The sequence below is a fragment of the Linepithema humile genome, chromosome 1 (genome assembly GCF_040581485.1).
Source record: "Linepithema humile isolate Giens D197 chromosome 1, Lhum_UNIL_v1.0, whole genome shotgun sequence".
NCBI classification, from domain to species: domain Eukaryota; kingdom Metazoa; phylum Arthropoda; class Insecta; order Hymenoptera; family Formicidae; genus Linepithema; species Linepithema humile.
The window spans coordinates 29,426,875-29,445,613 of NC_090128.1; the positions used below are offsets into that span (position 1 = coordinate 29,426,875).

An 18,739-nucleotide genomic window follows, 5' to 3' on the forward strand; every position below is an offset into this window, starting at 1 on the left:
CTCTCTCTCTCTCTCTCTCTCTCTCTCTCTCTCTCTCTCTCTCTCTCTCTCTCTCTCTCTCTCTCTCTCTCTCTCTCTCTCTCTCTCTCTCTCTCTCTCTCTCTCTCTCTCTCTCTCTCTCTCTCTCTCTCTCTCTCTCTCTCTCTCTCTCTCTCTCTCTCTCTCTCTCTCTCTCTCTCTCTCTCTCTCTCTCTCTCTCTCTCTCTCTCTCTCTCTCTCTCTCTCTCTCTCTCTCTCTCTCTCTCTCTCTCTCTCTCTCTCTCTCTCTCTCTCTCTCTCTCTCTCTCTCTCTCTCTCTCTCTCTCTCTCTCTCTCTCTCTCTCTCACCACATTAAAGTATTCGGATAGATTTACAATAGACAGGAATATAGAGCAGTGAACTTCTTTCTCGGTTATCTGTATAATCTCGACGGAGCTTTTAATCTCTCAAATCCCTCATTACACGTGATTAAACGACGAAACGTGGTACGATAAAGTCACGTTGATCGACAATCCCATGCGAATTGAAAATATATACTCTTCCGCGTTTTTACTGCTGGAGAACATTGAAGTTCGATATGTCGGGTAATTGTGTCCTGTGTACGTTTGTGTTATGTCGTCGCGCAATATGGAGGGTCTACCTATGCTATCGCGGGACGACTGCCAAAGTCGAAGACTTATCGTACAAAAATGATCGGAGAATGACTTATCGTACAAAAATGATCGGAGAATGATCCTCGAGAGAACGTCGCTTATCGACGATCGTCATCGCGGATAAGACCCAGGATCGGAGAGAGAAAATAAATCGTGGAAACGATAAACCCTCAATATTGTCGTATAAAATGTCTATTTTAAGTCTACCTATCCTTAGCCCCCTCTCTTATCTCGTGTTTCTACAAACAATGTCGTGACGAAGGAAATACATGCAGTCGAAAGACCTATTCAGCGAAACAGGAAGCCGATGTCAGCCCCGCGCAAAAAGCGAACGTCGAATTTATGGCACAATAAATATAATTAGTTACCCCGATAAATTACATTATCCGCATACACACAGGTCGCCACGCTCTGTTCGCTTGGACTGACTGAGGGTTTCGCTGAGAAAACGTACGGCCGAATGTGCCGTTTCACTGGTGAATCGGGAAAAAGCAATATATATATATATATATATATATATGCGATAGAAAAAGCAATGTGCAAGAAAAGTCAGACTGTCAATTCGTTAAATGTTTTTACGCACTCAATCCAATATTACACAGTTTCTCAACATAATGCTTCATTTTTGTTCTCTTCTTCTCGTTTTTATTTCTGGTAAACAGAATGTAATCCAGAGACGATGAACTTTCGCGGGATGACGTAGAGTTTCATTCGAAAAAGCGCAAGTTTCTATTGTTTAAAGTTCGCAGTTTCAACGGCGTCCGTCCTCCACCTTCCTTTCGCACGTAAAAGCACGGACGATATGAAGAACGGTCGAAGCGCGCTCGGAAGGAAGCGTCGCGGAACGCTCGCGTTTTCCGAGGGCACTTCGATCCTGTCCGGCGAGGCAACGATATTCACGCAAACATCCACTTTCTGTACACAATGATAACTATCTAATCTCCCAATCAGAATTCACGCATCGCTCGCGGTAAGATGGCAATTTTCGCGTCTAGTGCATGCGTGCCTTCCAACGTTCGTTGGTTATAGATCGAAAGGATATCGTCGTAAATCAAACAATCGTCACTAGCGTCCCAAGGAAACAGATTCGCGTGCAACATACGCAAGTGGCGCCTTGATCGTAAGGCTGGTTTTTTACTCTTGCTTCGCTAATCGCGCAATAAACTTATTTATTTATTTACAACATGAGCTGTCGTCCGGCACTCGCCGCCACCCGGTGTCGTGAATCTCTTCTCAAAAGGGAGGCACCGCAAAAATCGTGCTGCGCGTCACAATTGTCAACAGCCACGAAAAACATACGCGCTAGGTATGAGAAATCATTGACTCAATTCCGTCCGTTCGAACCGCGACGAACACTCTGCCGATGCGTATCTCAAGCGATAAAATATAATGAGCGAGTATCAAAAAACAACGTTTCCCGATAAAAAAAAAGGGCTGATATATAAAAAGAAAAAGAAACGACATTCTTCGGCGAGATTGCATTACATGCTATTTATACAAAAGGGCGGGAAAAAAATAAAAACGAGTTTAAAGTCAACGATTTGGGCACGAGACACATCTAAAATTAATGATCCCTCACATTCGCGTTGTTACCTTACAATCTTTAAAAACTTTCAATCGCTCTACAGAATAATCGTTCAAAAATTTAGATCCCTAGTATACAAAGAACGGAGAAAGACCTGCGCGAATCGCGTACATGAACAGATTACACCGTCGCCATCGTCTTCTCCTCTTTGAAGAGTGAATTTAAGAAAAATCAACCTTTCGCGCACACATCCACACAGCCGCGCGCGTTCACGTAGTCGTAACACAGCGATTTACACGATTACAAGGCGGTTACATGTCGAGAGTTAGTCCGCAAAAAAGAGGGAAGGGTGTATTTAAGGGGGGAACCCCAATCGACGGGACCCAAAAATCGAAATTCCAATGAATCGACAGTTTAGCATTTCGAAAATATGTTTCCAAAGCTTTAATTCGGAACTCGAACGTTAAATGGAGCTACAGTCCGTTAGAATGTAGCGCGTCTCTCTCTCAAAATCACTTTTTTTTCAAATTGGCGTGCAACATAACTAGAAAAATATTTAACCGACCCATTTCTACTAATGCACACATTTACATAAATATTTTCTTCAGGTAATAAATCTCCAAAAATAATAAAATTGTTTAATTTAATTTGTTTAATTGTATAATAAAATGACGAAAAAAAATACCTTTTTTCAAACTGCCACCATTTTGTCAATTTTGCACTTTTTCCATCGAATCAAGGTTCACTACCTGCGCAATTTCTTAAAAAAGAAAAATCTTCTTTGTTTTTTCACTTCAAATAAGTAGAACAGTCGCTATGCTGGACGTCGCACGGCAACTTTTGAAACAGAGAACCTCACAATTGTTTAAATAATTTCTTCAATAATTTTTTTTTTTTTTTTGTTAACTAATGATTTTTTCTTTTGTTCATAAGTATATAAAAATACCCTCAAAATTGAAATTAATTCCAGTGCATAATTCTCGAAAAAAAGAAAAGGTTACAAAGTTACATATGAATTTGCGCTCGTCGATTGGGATTCCCCCCTCAAGAGAGTGTATTGACAACAAACCATTCCTATAAATAGATACTGGTAATCTTATGACACAGTGATTGATGCTGACGCTCTCAACGAAAAATGGAAAACGCAAGAAAAAAAAAATGAAAAAAACATACTTCCTGGTAACAACGCTTCTCTCTTCCGGTTTTCACCCCTTTCGAAAGCCGCGAGAATCGCGCACCAGCACTAATTATCCCATAACGGGGGTCAGCACCGATCAGTTTGTCCTTATAAAATTGACTAAGAACGCAACGTACTCGCATTAATTTAATATGGGCCTGTATTAAAATAGTAACTATGAACAACAGAGGGCACGGTAGCGTAATGTTAAGTGTGTGACCACTTGTGTAAAACTATATGACGAGCGGTATGTCCTTCTTGTTCGGTAAGTTCACCTTTTTACCTTGCCAGAGGCTGTTGTGTATCGTAAAGGCATCTATGGTCACAGTCAGATGCTTCGTGTGAACTTGCGAAAAGCACTTCCCGCTGGAATTGTATCTGGAAAAAGGAGGATAAAGAGAATTTCAAGCGTCGTGACGTCGAGCGGTTCGTAAACGCAGAATTAAGCTCGATAGGTAACGATCGATATAAATATTTGGAGAATTCCCATTTCTGATTTTGCTCACTTGAAAAACTTGTCGAACATATTATCGATGACTTGCTTGGGCCCAGTACCGTAGAGCTTGGCTACTTCCTCCCTCTCGGGACAGTACGAGTAGAGAGCGCGAAATTGGCAGCCGGCGTCCCGGAACAGGATGAGGAAGTGTTTGCTTTCGGACCGACCAATCTCCTCCAGGACCCTCGACTTGGCCTCCCTGTTCACCGTGCCGGGGAAGACGCAGTACTCCACCGCGTTTAGCATAATATTGCGGTTCGACTTGGCTATCGGCAGTTTATACAGTCTCGGTCCTGTCGCACAAGACATTCCACTGAATCAATTCTTCAATTTCTTCTTTTCGATCCAAACATTCGAATTTTAAAGTAGAACATTATTATCATATACTGACACTTTCGCGACCGTGTGTTCGGCTCTACTTCAACGCCCGCTTTATTATATTGAACTGATGGAAAATCCGAGATTTCATATTACACGACGTTATACAATCATGCAAAAAACAGTAAACGTAAAAATACGCGAGCGGCCGCGAAAATTGTTAATATTGTAGTCAAGAGCCTGACATTTTCTATTCTTTATCAATATAAAGATATATTTTACATCTTAAAAATATATCTGATATTTATTTAATCAAATTTCTTTTCCTCTCTTAGAGTGTTTTCTCTTTTTGCGTATATCACAAGAACCGTTCCGTGTTACATTTTTTATTTTAATTGGCTGATCTTGAATGCCGAATTGAAAAAAAAGATATATTAAAAAATTGTTCATGCTTTAGAATCTTATATCATAACATTCGGTAGACCTAGCATTTTAGAACTCACATTTTCTTTCTTGCTTAACTTTGGAAACTTACATTTTAAACAAAAAAGTGGTCTAGAATGTTAGAATGCATATTTCATTAATTTTTATGCTTTAGAATCTTGTATCACATTATTTGGCCTGGAATTGCGATTATTCAAGAATTCTAAACCATTTCTTTCTTCAAAATATAGAATGTCAATGCATCGCAGTAAAGTTCTAAGGCGTAAACATAATGTTAAAATTCAAGATAATCTTTCATTTAAAGCTGATGAAATAGTGAGCGCCTTTTGCAAGATTCGCCGCCGTCACTCACCATTGTAGTCCATCATAGAACTGGGCGTGCTGCTGATGTCGCTGCTGCCGTCGTCGTAGACTCTCTTCTTCGACGTCATTAGAGCGGGTGGTAGCGAGCCGGGGCCCGAGGGTGACGTCAGGTGCCTCATGCTGCCTATACCCGGACTGGCAGCTCGTCTCGGCGGCGTTGATCTGCCCAGGCCGCTGTCCGAATCTGTATGTCGACACACCATACCATCTCGATCACTATTCACACCTGCGAGCGCACGCTCCGCACATAGAAGATAGAAATCTCAACGGAGAGGCGATCGTGTACCCGTTTTATTAAAACAATGAGAATTTCCTCGCGATTGTGTATACCTTTTCCCTTTCCTCGTCCAAACAATAATAAATCGCCGAATAAACACCGATTTATTATTATTTTTCGATTGTTAACAATGGTTAGCCAGAATGAAAGATATTAGTCACTTGTTATAGGTGCACAAGGCATCTCGCTTGCTCTTTAAGAAATGTCTCGTATGAATGTAAAAATATAATTTTGCATTTCCTCTACAAAATTTTTCATCCAAACAATTCTTTCCAGTGCGTTTGATGCATTTTATCGTTCGACATTTCTATCTATCGACTCGTTAAACTGCTGACTCTATATATGTATACTAAAAATGATCTAATAAATGTGACAATTCTCTAGCATGTCATCGAAATTGGAAACAATATTAATGCAATAATTCAACTGACTATTCATTCTAATGATTCAACTCCGCGCAATACGAAATATTCGATATTACTGATATTAAATAACGGACATATAGCAAGTTCATCTACACAGAGCGTAAGAGACGGGACGTCGCGGATTGCACATTGCGCGGCCACGTGTTCACGATGAACTTGCTACATCTCGTCGCCGTAATACCTGGAAATAAAAAACAGTGAGGGGATACAGAGCGGGGGTGATGGGATAAAAACCGGGACACACCTAGGGACACGAGTCGGTAAATCGGGAGGGTTATTCATAAGTGGATACCACAGCCACCGACATAATAAATCTGAAAGAAACACCGATTGACAAGATATACCTTGTACCCACAACCAGTGCTGTACAACAACAAGCCCAAACAAGCCTTGAAAATCCAGCTTTCTCTACGCAGCAGCGACAGCAGCGGAAATGAGTCGCCCTAAGAGAGTGACAGGACAAAGTTCCGCCTCGACGTAGCTGTCAGGAAACGGGGAAGCGAATCGCTTGCAAATCATAAAGAATTGTGCATCGCTCGCGAGAGACAGCGAAAATAAAAGGAAAACAAGACAAAAGAAAAAGAGAAATCCTCACGTCGTGAAGCCGCGTCGGGGGGAACTTTGCGCTAAAGTACACAAAAGGAAAAAATGCGTATACAGTTTCGACGTGCGTATGTATGAGTTGTTAGGTACCACTGCCACCTGTGCTGTCCAAACTTGCCACCATGCCACTACGTATGTGTGTGCGTGTGAGTGCGCATATACGTGTGCTATTCTGGCTACAAAAAATATCCGGACGGTGAGAGATGAGACATATCATATATAATAAATATATATACACGGGACACATTGAGATTGCTTGTACGAGATAGAAGGGGAAATCGAACGTATTTCCAAGTCACTGTGGTGCTTCTTACCGCACAAATTCATCAGGGAATTAGACTTTCTCCCCTTAAAGTTTTGGTAAGTCTGGTATTTAGGCCTGCCTCTAACTTGTTGCTGAGACTCCTGCGCATCTGCAATAACGCAACGTTTGCCTTGTTACACTCAAAACGCCATGTACGATCAGAGAGATTAAATAAATTGGGCGGGAAAGAGATGCTTCAATCGTATGCATCATCAGGGAGGGGGGAGGGGGAACGAGCGGGTGTGGTCGAGCAGGAAAGACTTGGGGAAAACAAAAGGGGGGGGGGGCGGCCGAATCTAACTACGAGCTATGTCCGGGGATACATCGAGAACTGAGGTGACCGGTGCAGTTTCTGGTGCAGAACAACGTTGCGTTCCAACCGAAAAATGTCCACTACGAGGCGCTACTTAAATTCAAAAAGAAAAGTTTAAAAAAAATCGCAATAAAACCTAAAGGGAAAACACAGTCATGTCCGCAAAGTGCCGTGACCTCGCTCGGTCGCTCGCACGGGAATAATCAAAGACTAATGCTCGTGACATTCGTAAAATTCTGATAAGATTATATAGCTGCCCATACCAGTGTGATAACATCCTGCAACGAGTCTACTTTCGTCAAGCCAAACGTTTAAAAAACGAACAATCGTACAGAATCTGCGGCATTCCCGCGATAATTATAAGCAACATCGAACCCACCTCTTGAGGTCTTGTAGGAGCCGCGTCGACCGAGCTGGTTCACGCTGCGACAAGGTGAAGAGCCCCTGCCGTCGTCGGGCGAATCTACGGAAGATACTAAAAAAAGGGGGTATTTCTATTACAATCAATTTGAATACAATGCAGGTTTTATGTTACTTAAATATAGTACACATAGATATATATATATATATATATCAAGTGATTCAGCTGCCATACATTATACATCGAGTTACAAGGTATCGAAAATCAAGTTACATGGCATGCCAAATCGAACGGAAAGAAGTGCAATACAATTAATATGTCACAAGCTGTGAGAAAACATTAAAAACTATATAAATATAAATTTGAAAAGTTTACTCATAAATAACCACTTCCCTTCTGCAAAAAAGTTTTGTAGTAAATTTATAGATTGAACTTTGTACAAGCTACTTTGATACAAATTAATACCTTTCAGTTCTTTTCTGTATTCTAATATTTTATTATTTGCAATTAGTTCTGCATTTATATTTATTCACAAAATATTCTTGTCTTTTCTTATAAAGTGTGGAAACATTGGAGCTCAAATTAATGCACCGATATTGCTCTGCCTAGAAATTTGGAGAAAAAAAAAGAGAAAAAAAAAACTTGCAAACGTGTATTGTATTGGATATAAACGTGATGAGAGAGTGTGTGTAGTGCATACCCCTGAGACTGCCGCCCCGATAAAGAGGGCCGGAACAACGTCGGTCGTCGAGATGGGCAGTAGTGAGACTGTCCTGCGAGCCCCGGTAGTAGTCTCGCCTCATCGTCGGAGAAGTCAGCGACGCTACAGTAAGTGTGTTAGTGCAAAACAATCGGCTCGGCATTTTCTGTGCTACTCTAGTTTCGCGTCAAGTATCGCGATCGGCGATCGGCGCACATCGAGCGATCTACAAATTTAGCCGTTGACGCGGCGATAAACTAGCATAGACGAGAAAATCTGGAGCTTCGTGAACATGTGGTTGGGTGAGAATTCATTAAAAAAAAAAAAAAAAAAAAAAAAAAAAAAAAAAAACCAATTGTAACAAAAAGAAAGAACAATACAGAAAGAGTGGTGTCGAACTAAGATTACGACGGAAAAAAACGGCTCTGATCGTAAATATCTTCGCCATGCAATGAATAAGTGCAAATTACGGTACAACATCGAGAAGACTGTTGCTATTAGAGTATTATAACTGGGGAATGCGATTGTGACACAACAACTTGTAAAAAGATCTATCTTTTTGGAGATTAATCTAGAGATACGAATTCATGAACGAGAGTACTTGTAATATTTTTTCCACGCTATTCCTTTTTTTTTTTTCGTGAAAAAATTCTATCAATGTAGAGAATCTTAATTTTTTCGACAAATTTGATCCCCAAAAAGTATCGATCGTTGCAACAGATCATTTGCAAGTGCAATGGAATGGAAGTCTTACCTGTACTCAAGTTGGAAGAAGAACCCTTCTTCCCGCGACTAGGTGTAAGAGCTCCGGAATCCAACACTGCGCCAGCGTCGCCGTGAATCGTTTTCGGCCGTGGTCGAGCGGTTGCAGTCTTGTTTCGTAATTTTGCTGGATTTATCGCATTCAGGAGCTCCTTATCGATTACTTTACCCTAGAGAGAAAGAGAGAGAGAGAGAGCGATAGAGACATTTATATTATACAATAATATTATAATAATAGTACACAATGAATTTATGTATAATTTGCGTGTGTATAGATTTCTAAAATATAGTTTAATGAAATATAGAATATAATTATGTAATTAGAAACATCAGTTAAAAACATTAAATTTAATAATAATGCTATTATTTAAAGACAATTTATATTTCTATAATATTTATTTTAGAATTTACTTCTCTCTCCGCTTCTTCTATCGCCTTCTTCACTTTGTGATGTTCCAAGATTGCGGCTCTTCTTTGTCGTTCCTCCTCTTTCTTGCGAGCTCTTTCCTCCGCTTTCAATTTCTCTTTTTCTCTTTGCGCCTGGGCCTCAGCTTCCTTCCTTTCCTTCATTTCTTCCTGCCTCTGTCTTCTCTGCAGCGACATCAGCATTATCCTCTCCTTCTTCTTCTCCATTTCATCCATAGAATTCTGCAAAAAATTTAATTAAAATATCTGATATACGATTTAATTTGAAATCTATTTTAAATAAATCTGCAATTTGAGAAACTTATTTCGAATAAAATTAACATGGAAACAAACGACGCGCAATTAGACACAGAGTTTACTTTACTGTCGTCTGAACAGTCAATATTATTAGGACCTTGAATAAGTTCTCGCTGTTTTTTTTGTTAAAAAAAAACATTAATTTAAAATATAAGGCTTACAATAACTTTACTCAAAGTATTGTCCATCATTAGAGACCACTTTCTCCCATCTTTCTGGCAGTAATTGAATCCCCCGTCGAAAAAACGATTCATCTTTTGACGCAATCCATGAATCGACCCATTTTTCGGTTTCTTCGAAAGAATGGAAGCGCTGCTCGCTCAAACCATGCGCCATCGACCGAAACAAGTGGTAATCCGAGGGGGCTATGTCCGGTGAATACAGCGGGTGAGGTAGAACTTCCCATTGAAGCGTTTCCAGGTAAGTTTTGACTGGTTTTGCCACATGTGGCCGAGCATTGTCATGTAACAAAATGACTTTGTCGTGTCTCTGCCCGTATAGTGGCCGCTTTTCTTTTAGAGCTCGACTCAAACGCATCATCTGAAGTCGATAGCGAGCTCCCGTGATAGTTTCATTAGGTTTAAGCAGCTCATAATAAATTACGCCCTGCTGATCCCACCAAATGCAGAGCAGAAGTTTCGAACCATGGATATTCGGCTTTGCCGACGATGTTGATGCATGGCCGGGCTTACCCCACGATTTTCTACGCTTAGGATTATCGTAGTGTATCCACTTTTCATCTCCAGTGATGATACGGTGCAGAAAACCTTTTCTTTTATGCCGTTGAAGCAGCAATTCACACATGAGAAAACGTCGTTCAACGTCTCTCGGCTTCAACTCATACGGCACCCAATGTCCTTGCTTTTGGATCATTCCTAACGCTTTTAAACGTTTTGAAACTGTTGACGCATCTACTTGCAATGTTTTCCCGAGCTCTACTAGCGTCTGACATGGATCTAGATCAAGCAATGCCTCCAATTCTTCGTCTTCAAACTTTGTCGGTGCTCCAGAACGTTCTTTATCTTCAAGGTCAAAGTCATTATTTTTAAAGCGCCTAAACCAGTCTCTGCATGTCGTATTCGACAGAGCATTGTCACCATATGTTTCAACAAGAATTCTGTGTGCTTCAGCTGCAGATTTCTTTTGAATAAAGCAGTGCAATAAAATTCCCCGCAAAAACACTTTATTTGGCACAAAAGTAGACATTTTCGCAATAGGTAATTAAACACGTGGTTGACACTGTGGTAAACTGTATCTACTAGAATTTGAGGTTACATATAGTACTACTTAGCTGATGCGTTTCCGTACGAAATTCCATGCACAGAGTGCCGCTACGCCATCTTTTAAGAAACAGCGAGAACTTATTCAAGGACCTAATACTACTTACTGGATCAGGATTCGTGAGTTGGTTCCCAATCATCAAACCAACTCCGGAAGCGTGTCGGCTGTCCGTGCTGCCGTCGCGCTGTTTTTCCCTCTGCCGTTCCCTCTCCATTTCTCTCTTGAGTTCTCTATCCCTCATTTCTTGCCTCTGCTGTTCTCTCTCCTCAGCTTGTCGCAATCTCTCCCGCTCCAATTCTCTCTGAGCTTCCATTTGTTTCTGCCTTTCAATTGTGTTAGCAGGAGGCGATTCAGGACGCACCGTAAAGTCTTCATGCTCGATATAAGATGATACACTCCGTTCCTGAAGAATCAATTGTTTTTAAATATATATATATTTAACACACAGCACGATATACTACTCTTTTGCATCAAAGTTTAACTGTAAACTTTTTGAAAAATTGCAATTTTTCATGAGAACGGAAGCATTTACCTTCTTCGGGGACGTCCTCTTCACTCTGAGAGTCGGTTTTGGCTTCTTAGGAGCGTCATTGTCGAAGGAGATGTAGAACCCTTTCTCACCCGCATCTGTATGATCAAGAGGCGTGACATCCGGAGTGGCCGAACGCGACGAAGCCGTCTCTCTCAACGACGGATGAGGTTGGAAGGAATTTTGTGATATCGTAGGTCTGGTTGGCGAAGGTATTCTATACGTACGACTGCCCGACGTGATGTTCAAGTTGCGAATACCTTGCGCGAGATCGTCATCGTTACCTTCGTAGAATAAAAGAACAAGTTTAAGAAAAGACATCTCTGTAATTCTTTATACCTTAGATTAATATAAAAAAATTTTTCATTTAACATTAACAAGTCTAAGTACTAATTTCCTCGTCATATGTCGTATATAATTCGTAATAATCGTAAGAAATAATGTTACGAAATAGTTAAATTACCAATGAAAGATATATTTTGGGGCTTCATATCATCGACAGGCGGAGCTGGCACTGGAGTGTGCAAAGCGACCTGCCTCTTTTCCGTCGGACTTTCACATGAGATCGGGATATGATGTACAGTTGTTCTTTTAGGCTCGGGGCTTTCGCTAATTAACTGACTTATTCGATGAACCTGAAAAAACAAAATGTAGTCGTAAGAAATAGGGTAAATATATATTCTATTTCTTCATGAATTATATAAAATAAATGAGAAAGTGATAAATCCAGTGATTTGATTTTTCCAAACATCTCCTCTTATTAAATACTAGAATAAATCCCGCACGACTGAGTTACGTTGTTTGTCAATTTACGAGATTTTTCGTTAAAACACTTATTTAAAAAAAACTGATAATAATGAAACTCAAATTTAGACACAGATCTAAAATAGCGTTGATAAAAACACTATCACAATATCACTATAAAATGAATTTCTCGCGCACGATCCAACGATCGTCTCCTTCCGCGTGTCAAGAGCGAGACGCAAACACATAAAAATAAACGAATCAAGGCAAACCTCAGCGAAGTAATCGCGCGAAGTCGCAACGGTCGACGACGAGCAGAGGAAATACATGTTATTCAAATTAACAAATCACTTGGAGAAGACTAAAGGTGTGAATCCGAGCCGGAGCGCGACCGCCCAGGCGCCTAGTCTCTGCCAGTGTGGGCAGTGTCTGCCATGTTGGGTGTCAAGAACGGGTGTCTATAAACGTGCATTACATCACCAACTGGTTCCCATGCATATACGTACGCACTCGTGCCGATCCTTCGTATTGAAGTGACCAAATCGAGTTGATGATCAGCACACACATCAGCGCAAACACTCGGCTATACCTTTTCACTCACACACCAGCTGCCGCTGGGCGCAGCATTCGGTCTCGCCCGTCTTTTTGTCTTTCGTAACAAAGTGATGCAGTCATGTGTGTGCGTATTGTGTGCAGAAAAGCTATTAGTGTAAGACAGTATGAATAAAAGTGTGACGTGTGAGTGAGAAAGAGAGGGACGATGGAGCTTATGATAAAAGGCGATGCAACATTTATGCCCGGTCTGCGTTTCGTACTAGCGAGCGTGTAAAGAAAACACGGATGAAACGGGAATGAATGCGGAAATAAAATTACGGGAACACTTACGGCGTTACGATGCTGTGGACTAGCAGACGGGGCTTGTGTTTGGTTGAAAATCGACGAAGACGCTGGATACGTGGGGCCGGGATGGCTCATTTGATTATTACAAAGACTATGATCCCCACCGTTGAGGTACCTTGGTTCCTGAGTATCGTGCAGGACAAATCCTTTTTGCGCCGGGTGCGGCGCGGCCCAAGTCCTCGTGGGATCCGCATACATGCGCATGTCCTGCTGATAAGCTAAGGAAAGACATTCGAGAAATAATCTACTGAAGCATGTGTATCGAAATTAAAGCGCGAAAGAAAAATATATCGTTAATCGTTATCACGATTTCTGAGAACTAATTTTGCGAGCAAGCTTTCTGAGTGGCTGGTCGAGGGAAGTCACTCTCGAGATACGTGCAGTTTTTCCGTATAAGACGTCGATAATATTGGCTGTAAAATATTCTTCCCTTTTTAGACACTTTATTCCGCAAAAACGAATTAATCGCGAAGTTTATCACAGTATTGCGGGGCGCTTGTTCTAAATAAACTCGATGATGTACCGGCGGGTTGAGGGCTAAACCGTGAATCCATCGGCTGCTGGTAGCCCACCGCGGCCATTTCGTTAGCCAGACTCTGAGCGGGCGCCGGCTGACCCCACATTCTCCTCTGCACCTGCGGCTGGTCGTGCAAATAGAACTGCGACTCCTGCAGTCTGGGCGTTAGCGGATTCATCGGCGGCATTCCATAAGTCTGCAAGATGAGAATGATTGAGATGCAATTAAAAGTATAACGTGCCCGCGGCTGCGCGATATACTTCTAAGAACGCACTTGCATATGCTGCTGACTAAGACTATGCAGTTGCTGAAGCTGCTGCTGCATCTGTTTCTGATGTTGTATCAGGTGTTGCTGCTGAATCTGATTCTGCTGGTCCGACAGACGCTGTATGTCCGCTTGAATCTCGCTCAAGCTATTATTCATTCTGCGACAAACGACGAGTTTTACATGCACGCGTAACTCGAAAAGCGCTCGCACATCGCGAAAATATATAATCGCATTCGCCGATGCTATCTTCCTCGTTTTTTTTTTTTTTTTTTTATATATATAAGCGTGAAGGCGGATACTAACTGCGATATAGATTGACGATACTGCTCGGGATCCATGTTCTCGATATCTGGAGTGCGTCTGGTTTCGATGAATGGCGCATTGCCGTCGTGCTCCAACCACTTGTGCTCGACATCCCGCACATCCTCACTAATTTCCTATATTCGTTATCACAGAAACGGAATGCCTCAGAAAGAGATTATGGAGCTATAAGTGTACTTGTGTATAATAACTGTACCGTAGCATAACCGTCCGATATTTTTGTTTTTCAATAAAGCTTATGCGTGACAGTGTGAATTGTACATTTTAGATTGTGAAAAAAAAAGAAAATGTTCGAGATATACGGGCGCGTGCTTTGTTGACTCGCAGTGTGTTCTGCACAAATGAAAAGTAATCCAAAAAGAGTTATAGTGAACAAAATATATGAACCATGTCACTGGTCTGCACTTGCGCTTTCAAATGATGCAAAATATCATGTTGTTTATGAATAACGCTACGCGAATATTTACCCGAGGTAAATACGAGTAAAACATCGACGAAGCGCGAATTTAATTCCTCGCACACACTTGAAATAATTGAGAATTCAACGGATAGATTACGCTTGATCCAGTTATAATCCGGAAACTTGGTGACACGATCTATAGACGGCATTTATCCGCCTGTTTGATCAATATCTTATGTGACTGCGAATGATGTCAAGGCCCGCTTCTCAAATTTCTACAAGTTCGCAGTGTAAGTTTAATTGAAGGAGCGTGGTAATTATACGTGTCGCATTTGCACGACTCGCCACCGAATTCGTAATTAATAACATAATTAGAGATGGAAACTTAAATTAAATTTTCAAAACAGCTAATTAGCTAATTAGAAACTTATTAGAAAAACATACATATATACATATTAAAATATAAAGTTTATTTCTGTTAATGCGTGTAAGAGAGATCGTATGAAGTATTGAATCGTTTGAGCAACCATCACCCGATAATAAATGCAAGTAAATAGATCGCTACTCTTTTCCAGGGAGTGTTTAGTATCGTATCCATGCATGCCAGGGACATTGTAGCTCAAGTGGATGTGCACATCATTTCAAAATAATTATACAATTATCTTGGTAATATTCCGTTTTTCTCTACAAAAAGCACCAAGAAGCATGAGAATAATTGTCTGTTGTCGAAAATATATTCTACTAAAAGGGTAAAGCGGTTGTTCACACGTAGTGCTTTTAAAACTGCCCGTTTCGAAATCTGTAAAAACATCAAGAGGGAAAATAATCACGTTAAATTCTTTACTTTGTTCTCTCGCTGCACATCAAAAATGAAGGGGGAAAAAAACAAATTTAACCGACGTTCAAAAGCCATTCATAGAAGCGCGTATAATAACGTTCTATAAAGAATATTAAAAATAATTAGTTTCGGAATCTCTTGTCTACGTAGAACGCTTGCACTGCTCGTAATATCGTACCTTGAGCGAGAAGGGTCTCTGTGGTTTTTCTTGAGGGGGTTGTTGGGGTACAGAGGACGCCTCGGAAACGCTCGTCGGGGTCGCCCCGGAAGATCCGGAGGTTACAGGAGTGGGGGGACCGATTGTCTCGGCCGGACTGTCCCCCCCGGACGTTGACGAAGAAGGAGATTTAACCTTACCCTGCAACCAGCCCAACCAGCGTGCCTTGTTAAGTACTCAGAGTCCGCCACCAAATCACCATCAAACACCATGGTGTCGAATGTCTGCTCACGGCCAAAGTTCAAGTTACACTCAAGCGAAATTAAGTGCCAAAGCCCATCCAGAGAGCTCGCAAAATCATATTTAATTCAACAACTGACTCTTAAACTAGGAGCACGCAATATTTATATCTTACTCGAAATGGTAGAAGAAATTAATCATGTATGTGCATAGAAATATATAAAAAATTAAAATCAGAGATTTGTATCTCGATTCTAAATATTAATATAAACGATGATATGTGTATACTCTAAATTCTAAACATAATAATATGATAATTGTACGAGATTAGTACTTTGACTAATAGATTAGGTACATCTAAAACTTTTCGATTTCAACTCTTCTGTTGTATCTCATACGTAAACTCTCCACTTTCATAAAAAATTATAAATATATGTTGTTTATAAAACAGCATGCAGTGCTTTAAACACGACAAAATTTGTCTACTTGTTTTCAAACATTACATGCTTTCACGATTCTATCAATACGTTGGAACTAAAACACGAATTGAGAAACTAAAATCACATACATATAATCATTTATAGTAATTAAAGAAAAAAGTATTATAATTAAAGAAGAAAAAAGACGCAAACGAGTGTATTCTGAAATATTAATTGCTCTAGTTCCAAAACATTGAGGCCGTTTTCAGTAAGAAAAAATCTGTCAAGCGCTAAGTTAAAATCTGTCAAACTCACACGATTTCTGCTTCAACAGAAACGTATTTTCATTAGAAATATATTCAACCCTGTTGTAAATACAGAAATTTAGTGCATTAGCATGCGCTTACCATCAAGTATAGCTGAAATGTCAGAAAGAGAATTATGTTAGGACAGTATGGCTGGCAACCGAGATTATTTACGGCGCAAACAAAGAGGAGATTATGTACAACCAAAGCGAACCAATAACCAATCTACATGGAGCTATTAAAATAAAAAGAAGACGAGTTATAAACTAAAATTCAATTATAACTTGAAATATGAGGACAGTCATATATTTTACATCTACTTTGCAAATAATACTGTAACTTTAACTGATACTTTTATGCCTTTGAACAAGCGATATCGAACAATCGAGATGTATTTTTGCACAACTAACGATATACGATGTAGAACATATGAATAAAAAGCGGGAGAAAAGAAACACTTTGTACTTTCTGAGATAGATTTTTACGTTACTCTATACTAAACACCCGTGCCCAGATTCGAAAAGTAGCTGTCACACAGCATGGCAGACCTTAATGTTGCGTTTCGACGAAACACTCAATATTCCGCAATTCGTACCGATTTATATCGATTTTACTTATTTTATGCCTGCATTTTTTTCTATCAAAGAAACAAACCATTTTTTAATTTTGATCGTGACAAAAATCAGTGAAAAACTGATACGTACAATTAATCATGATAACGACGTGGTACGTAAACATTTTGTAGTGTGTATTAGTTTTTTTTTTTTCTAAAAAAATTATGGTTGATATAATCCCGTGTTTTACCTTCGTGACCGCTTGCAGGAACGCCGCCTTGCCCACTTTCTGCCGTTGCTTCGACATAACAACCTCCATCCTTCGCTTCTCATTCTCTATATGCCGTCGTTTCTCTTCAAGCTTCAGTCGTATATTATTCAACTGCGAGGCCATTATGGTATTACCGCCATTCTCGTCTAACATCACAGAGACATTTTTAGAAACAAGAATAGCAAGTAATGTCCATAAAATTAAGTGACTCATCCTCGTACTGCAAAATCTTCATTCACTTTTACATTAATAAACGAGATTTGTTCTTGGTATCATAATCAACTTTCTTGATAAGTTTATATTTGACATTTATATAAATAAAAATATAAAATATAAAAAAATCTAAATAAGAAAGTTTATAAAAACACTTCTGCTTTTACAAAAATTTGTATCATTCAAAATGAAATAAATGTCTAAATCTTTCCAAAAATACGTCTGAATCCAATGCGTTTGAATATCTTTTACCGATAGAATGTTGCTCCATTTGTTGCGACTGCTGACTGCTCTGCTGTTGCCACGTGGTAGTGTTGGGCAGAGTGGCGAACGTCGTTTTCTTCTCGCCGTTTCCGTTGCCGTTGCTCTGACCGTGCTTTCTGTTCAACTTAGCGTCGTCCAATCGCTCCTGTTCCATGTACGTAAAATTGATCCCTTTCTCAGAGCTCTGCCTGCTCAGATTCGCAAAACTAGCAAACTTCGTGGCCGAAATAGCGTCGCCGCCACCGCCGCCAATATCCGCACCGCCGTCGTTCTCTGCGCTGGAATGTAAGATGTGCCGAAGAGCAACGGTGTCCAGGCTGGAGTTGGACGCCTGTCGCCGCAACCTCGGCGGCTCCTCGCCGCCGCCGTAGCCGTTGTCCGCAATTATATGCTGAACACCGCTGCCGTATACATCCTGAACACTGGATCGCGCCGGCAACGTCGGCTCGGTCGTGCTGCGCTTACCGATGTGCGCGCCTACCTCTTTATCCGGATTTCTACCAAAATTGTGTAAATTATCCTGGATAAAAGAAATCACTCGATTATATCGCTTGTCCTCTCGAGACAATCCCCTTATCTTTTTTCACGCAACGAATGAATGAACACAAGACGCGTCGTACGTCCATCACGTACCTGAGAACCGCCAAAGTTCTCGATGGTCAGCTGAGAATCGTCCGTGATGCTGTTCCGTCTCGACCGACGTCCGGCATAAGAGCTTCGTCGTTGGTCCTCCCAGTTGCTCGGCCGACCAGCGGCTTCGGTTCTGGCTGCGGATTTGTCATCGGCTACGGAGCTTAGCGTGGGAATGCCCTTGCCACGGTGCACTACGAAGCTTTCCTCGCTGCCTGCGCGCCTACAAGAATGATTAAAGTAAATTAGATATAATCGTGTGTGTGACAAGTTTTATGGAAATACACTTTTATAAATATGTAAGTATATAGCCAACAATTTAATTATTTAAGCTTGTTTCATTTTTACATGATATTAAATACGATAGCATACCTGTCGTCGTATGGATGACTCTCGGTAGTTTGTTGCAAAGATTGTGACTTTTTCACAGAAGTGCTTGAAGTCGACTTCGTAACTAGAAAGAT

The 18,739-nt window shown here is 40.6% G+C and overlaps 1 protein-coding gene across 13 annotated transcripts in view; it reads right to left on the bottom strand.

The window, feature by feature from the left end:
* Window positions 1-392: 392 nt before the first annotated feature.
* The window catches only part of Patronin (calmodulin-regulated spectrin-associated protein patronin), a 62,659-nt gene continuing 44,312 nt past the window's right edge, over window positions 393-18,739 (bottom strand). For 6 of the 13 annotated variants that reach the window (XM_067347820.1, XM_067347822.1, XM_067347817.1 and 3 more), the window contains 21 exons: window positions 18,648-18,729; window positions 18,279-18,498; window positions 17,634-18,165; window positions 17,148-17,314; window positions 16,446-16,457; window positions 15,401-15,580; window positions 13,967-14,100; window positions 13,670-13,820; window positions 13,402-13,591; window positions 12,864-13,096; window positions 11,698-11,869; window positions 11,238-11,518; window positions 10,812-11,108; window positions 9,113-9,349; window positions 8,694-8,871; window positions 7,940-8,062; window positions 7,258-7,353; window positions 6,576-6,674; window positions 4,946-5,140; window positions 3,842-4,124; window positions 393-3,713 (listed from right to left, as the gene is read on the bottom strand). In XM_067347820.1, coding sequence (XP_067203921.1) covers window positions 3,569-3,713; window positions 3,842-4,124; window positions 4,946-5,140; window positions 6,576-6,674; window positions 7,258-7,353; window positions 7,940-8,062; window positions 8,694-8,871; window positions 9,113-9,349; window positions 10,812-11,108; window positions 11,238-11,518; window positions 11,698-11,869; window positions 12,864-13,096; window positions 13,402-13,591; window positions 13,670-13,820; window positions 13,967-14,100; window positions 15,401-15,580; window positions 16,446-16,457; window positions 17,148-17,314; window positions 17,634-18,165; window positions 18,279-18,498; window positions 18,648-18,729 — 4,007 coding nt within the window. In that variant the 3' untranslated portion in view covers window positions 393-3,568. The remainder of the gene's footprint in view (window positions 3,714-3,841; window positions 4,125-4,945; window positions 5,141-6,575; window positions 6,675-7,257; window positions 7,354-7,939; window positions 8,063-8,693; window positions 8,872-9,112; window positions 9,350-10,811; window positions 11,109-11,237; window positions 11,519-11,697; window positions 11,870-12,863; window positions 13,097-13,401; window positions 13,592-13,669; window positions 13,821-13,966; window positions 14,101-15,400; window positions 15,581-16,445; window positions 16,458-17,147; window positions 17,315-17,633; window positions 18,166-18,278; window positions 18,499-18,647; window positions 18,730-18,739) is intronic. The other 7 variants (XM_067347823.1, XM_067347821.1, XM_012361300.2 and 4 more) reach the window with 7 other exon arrangements.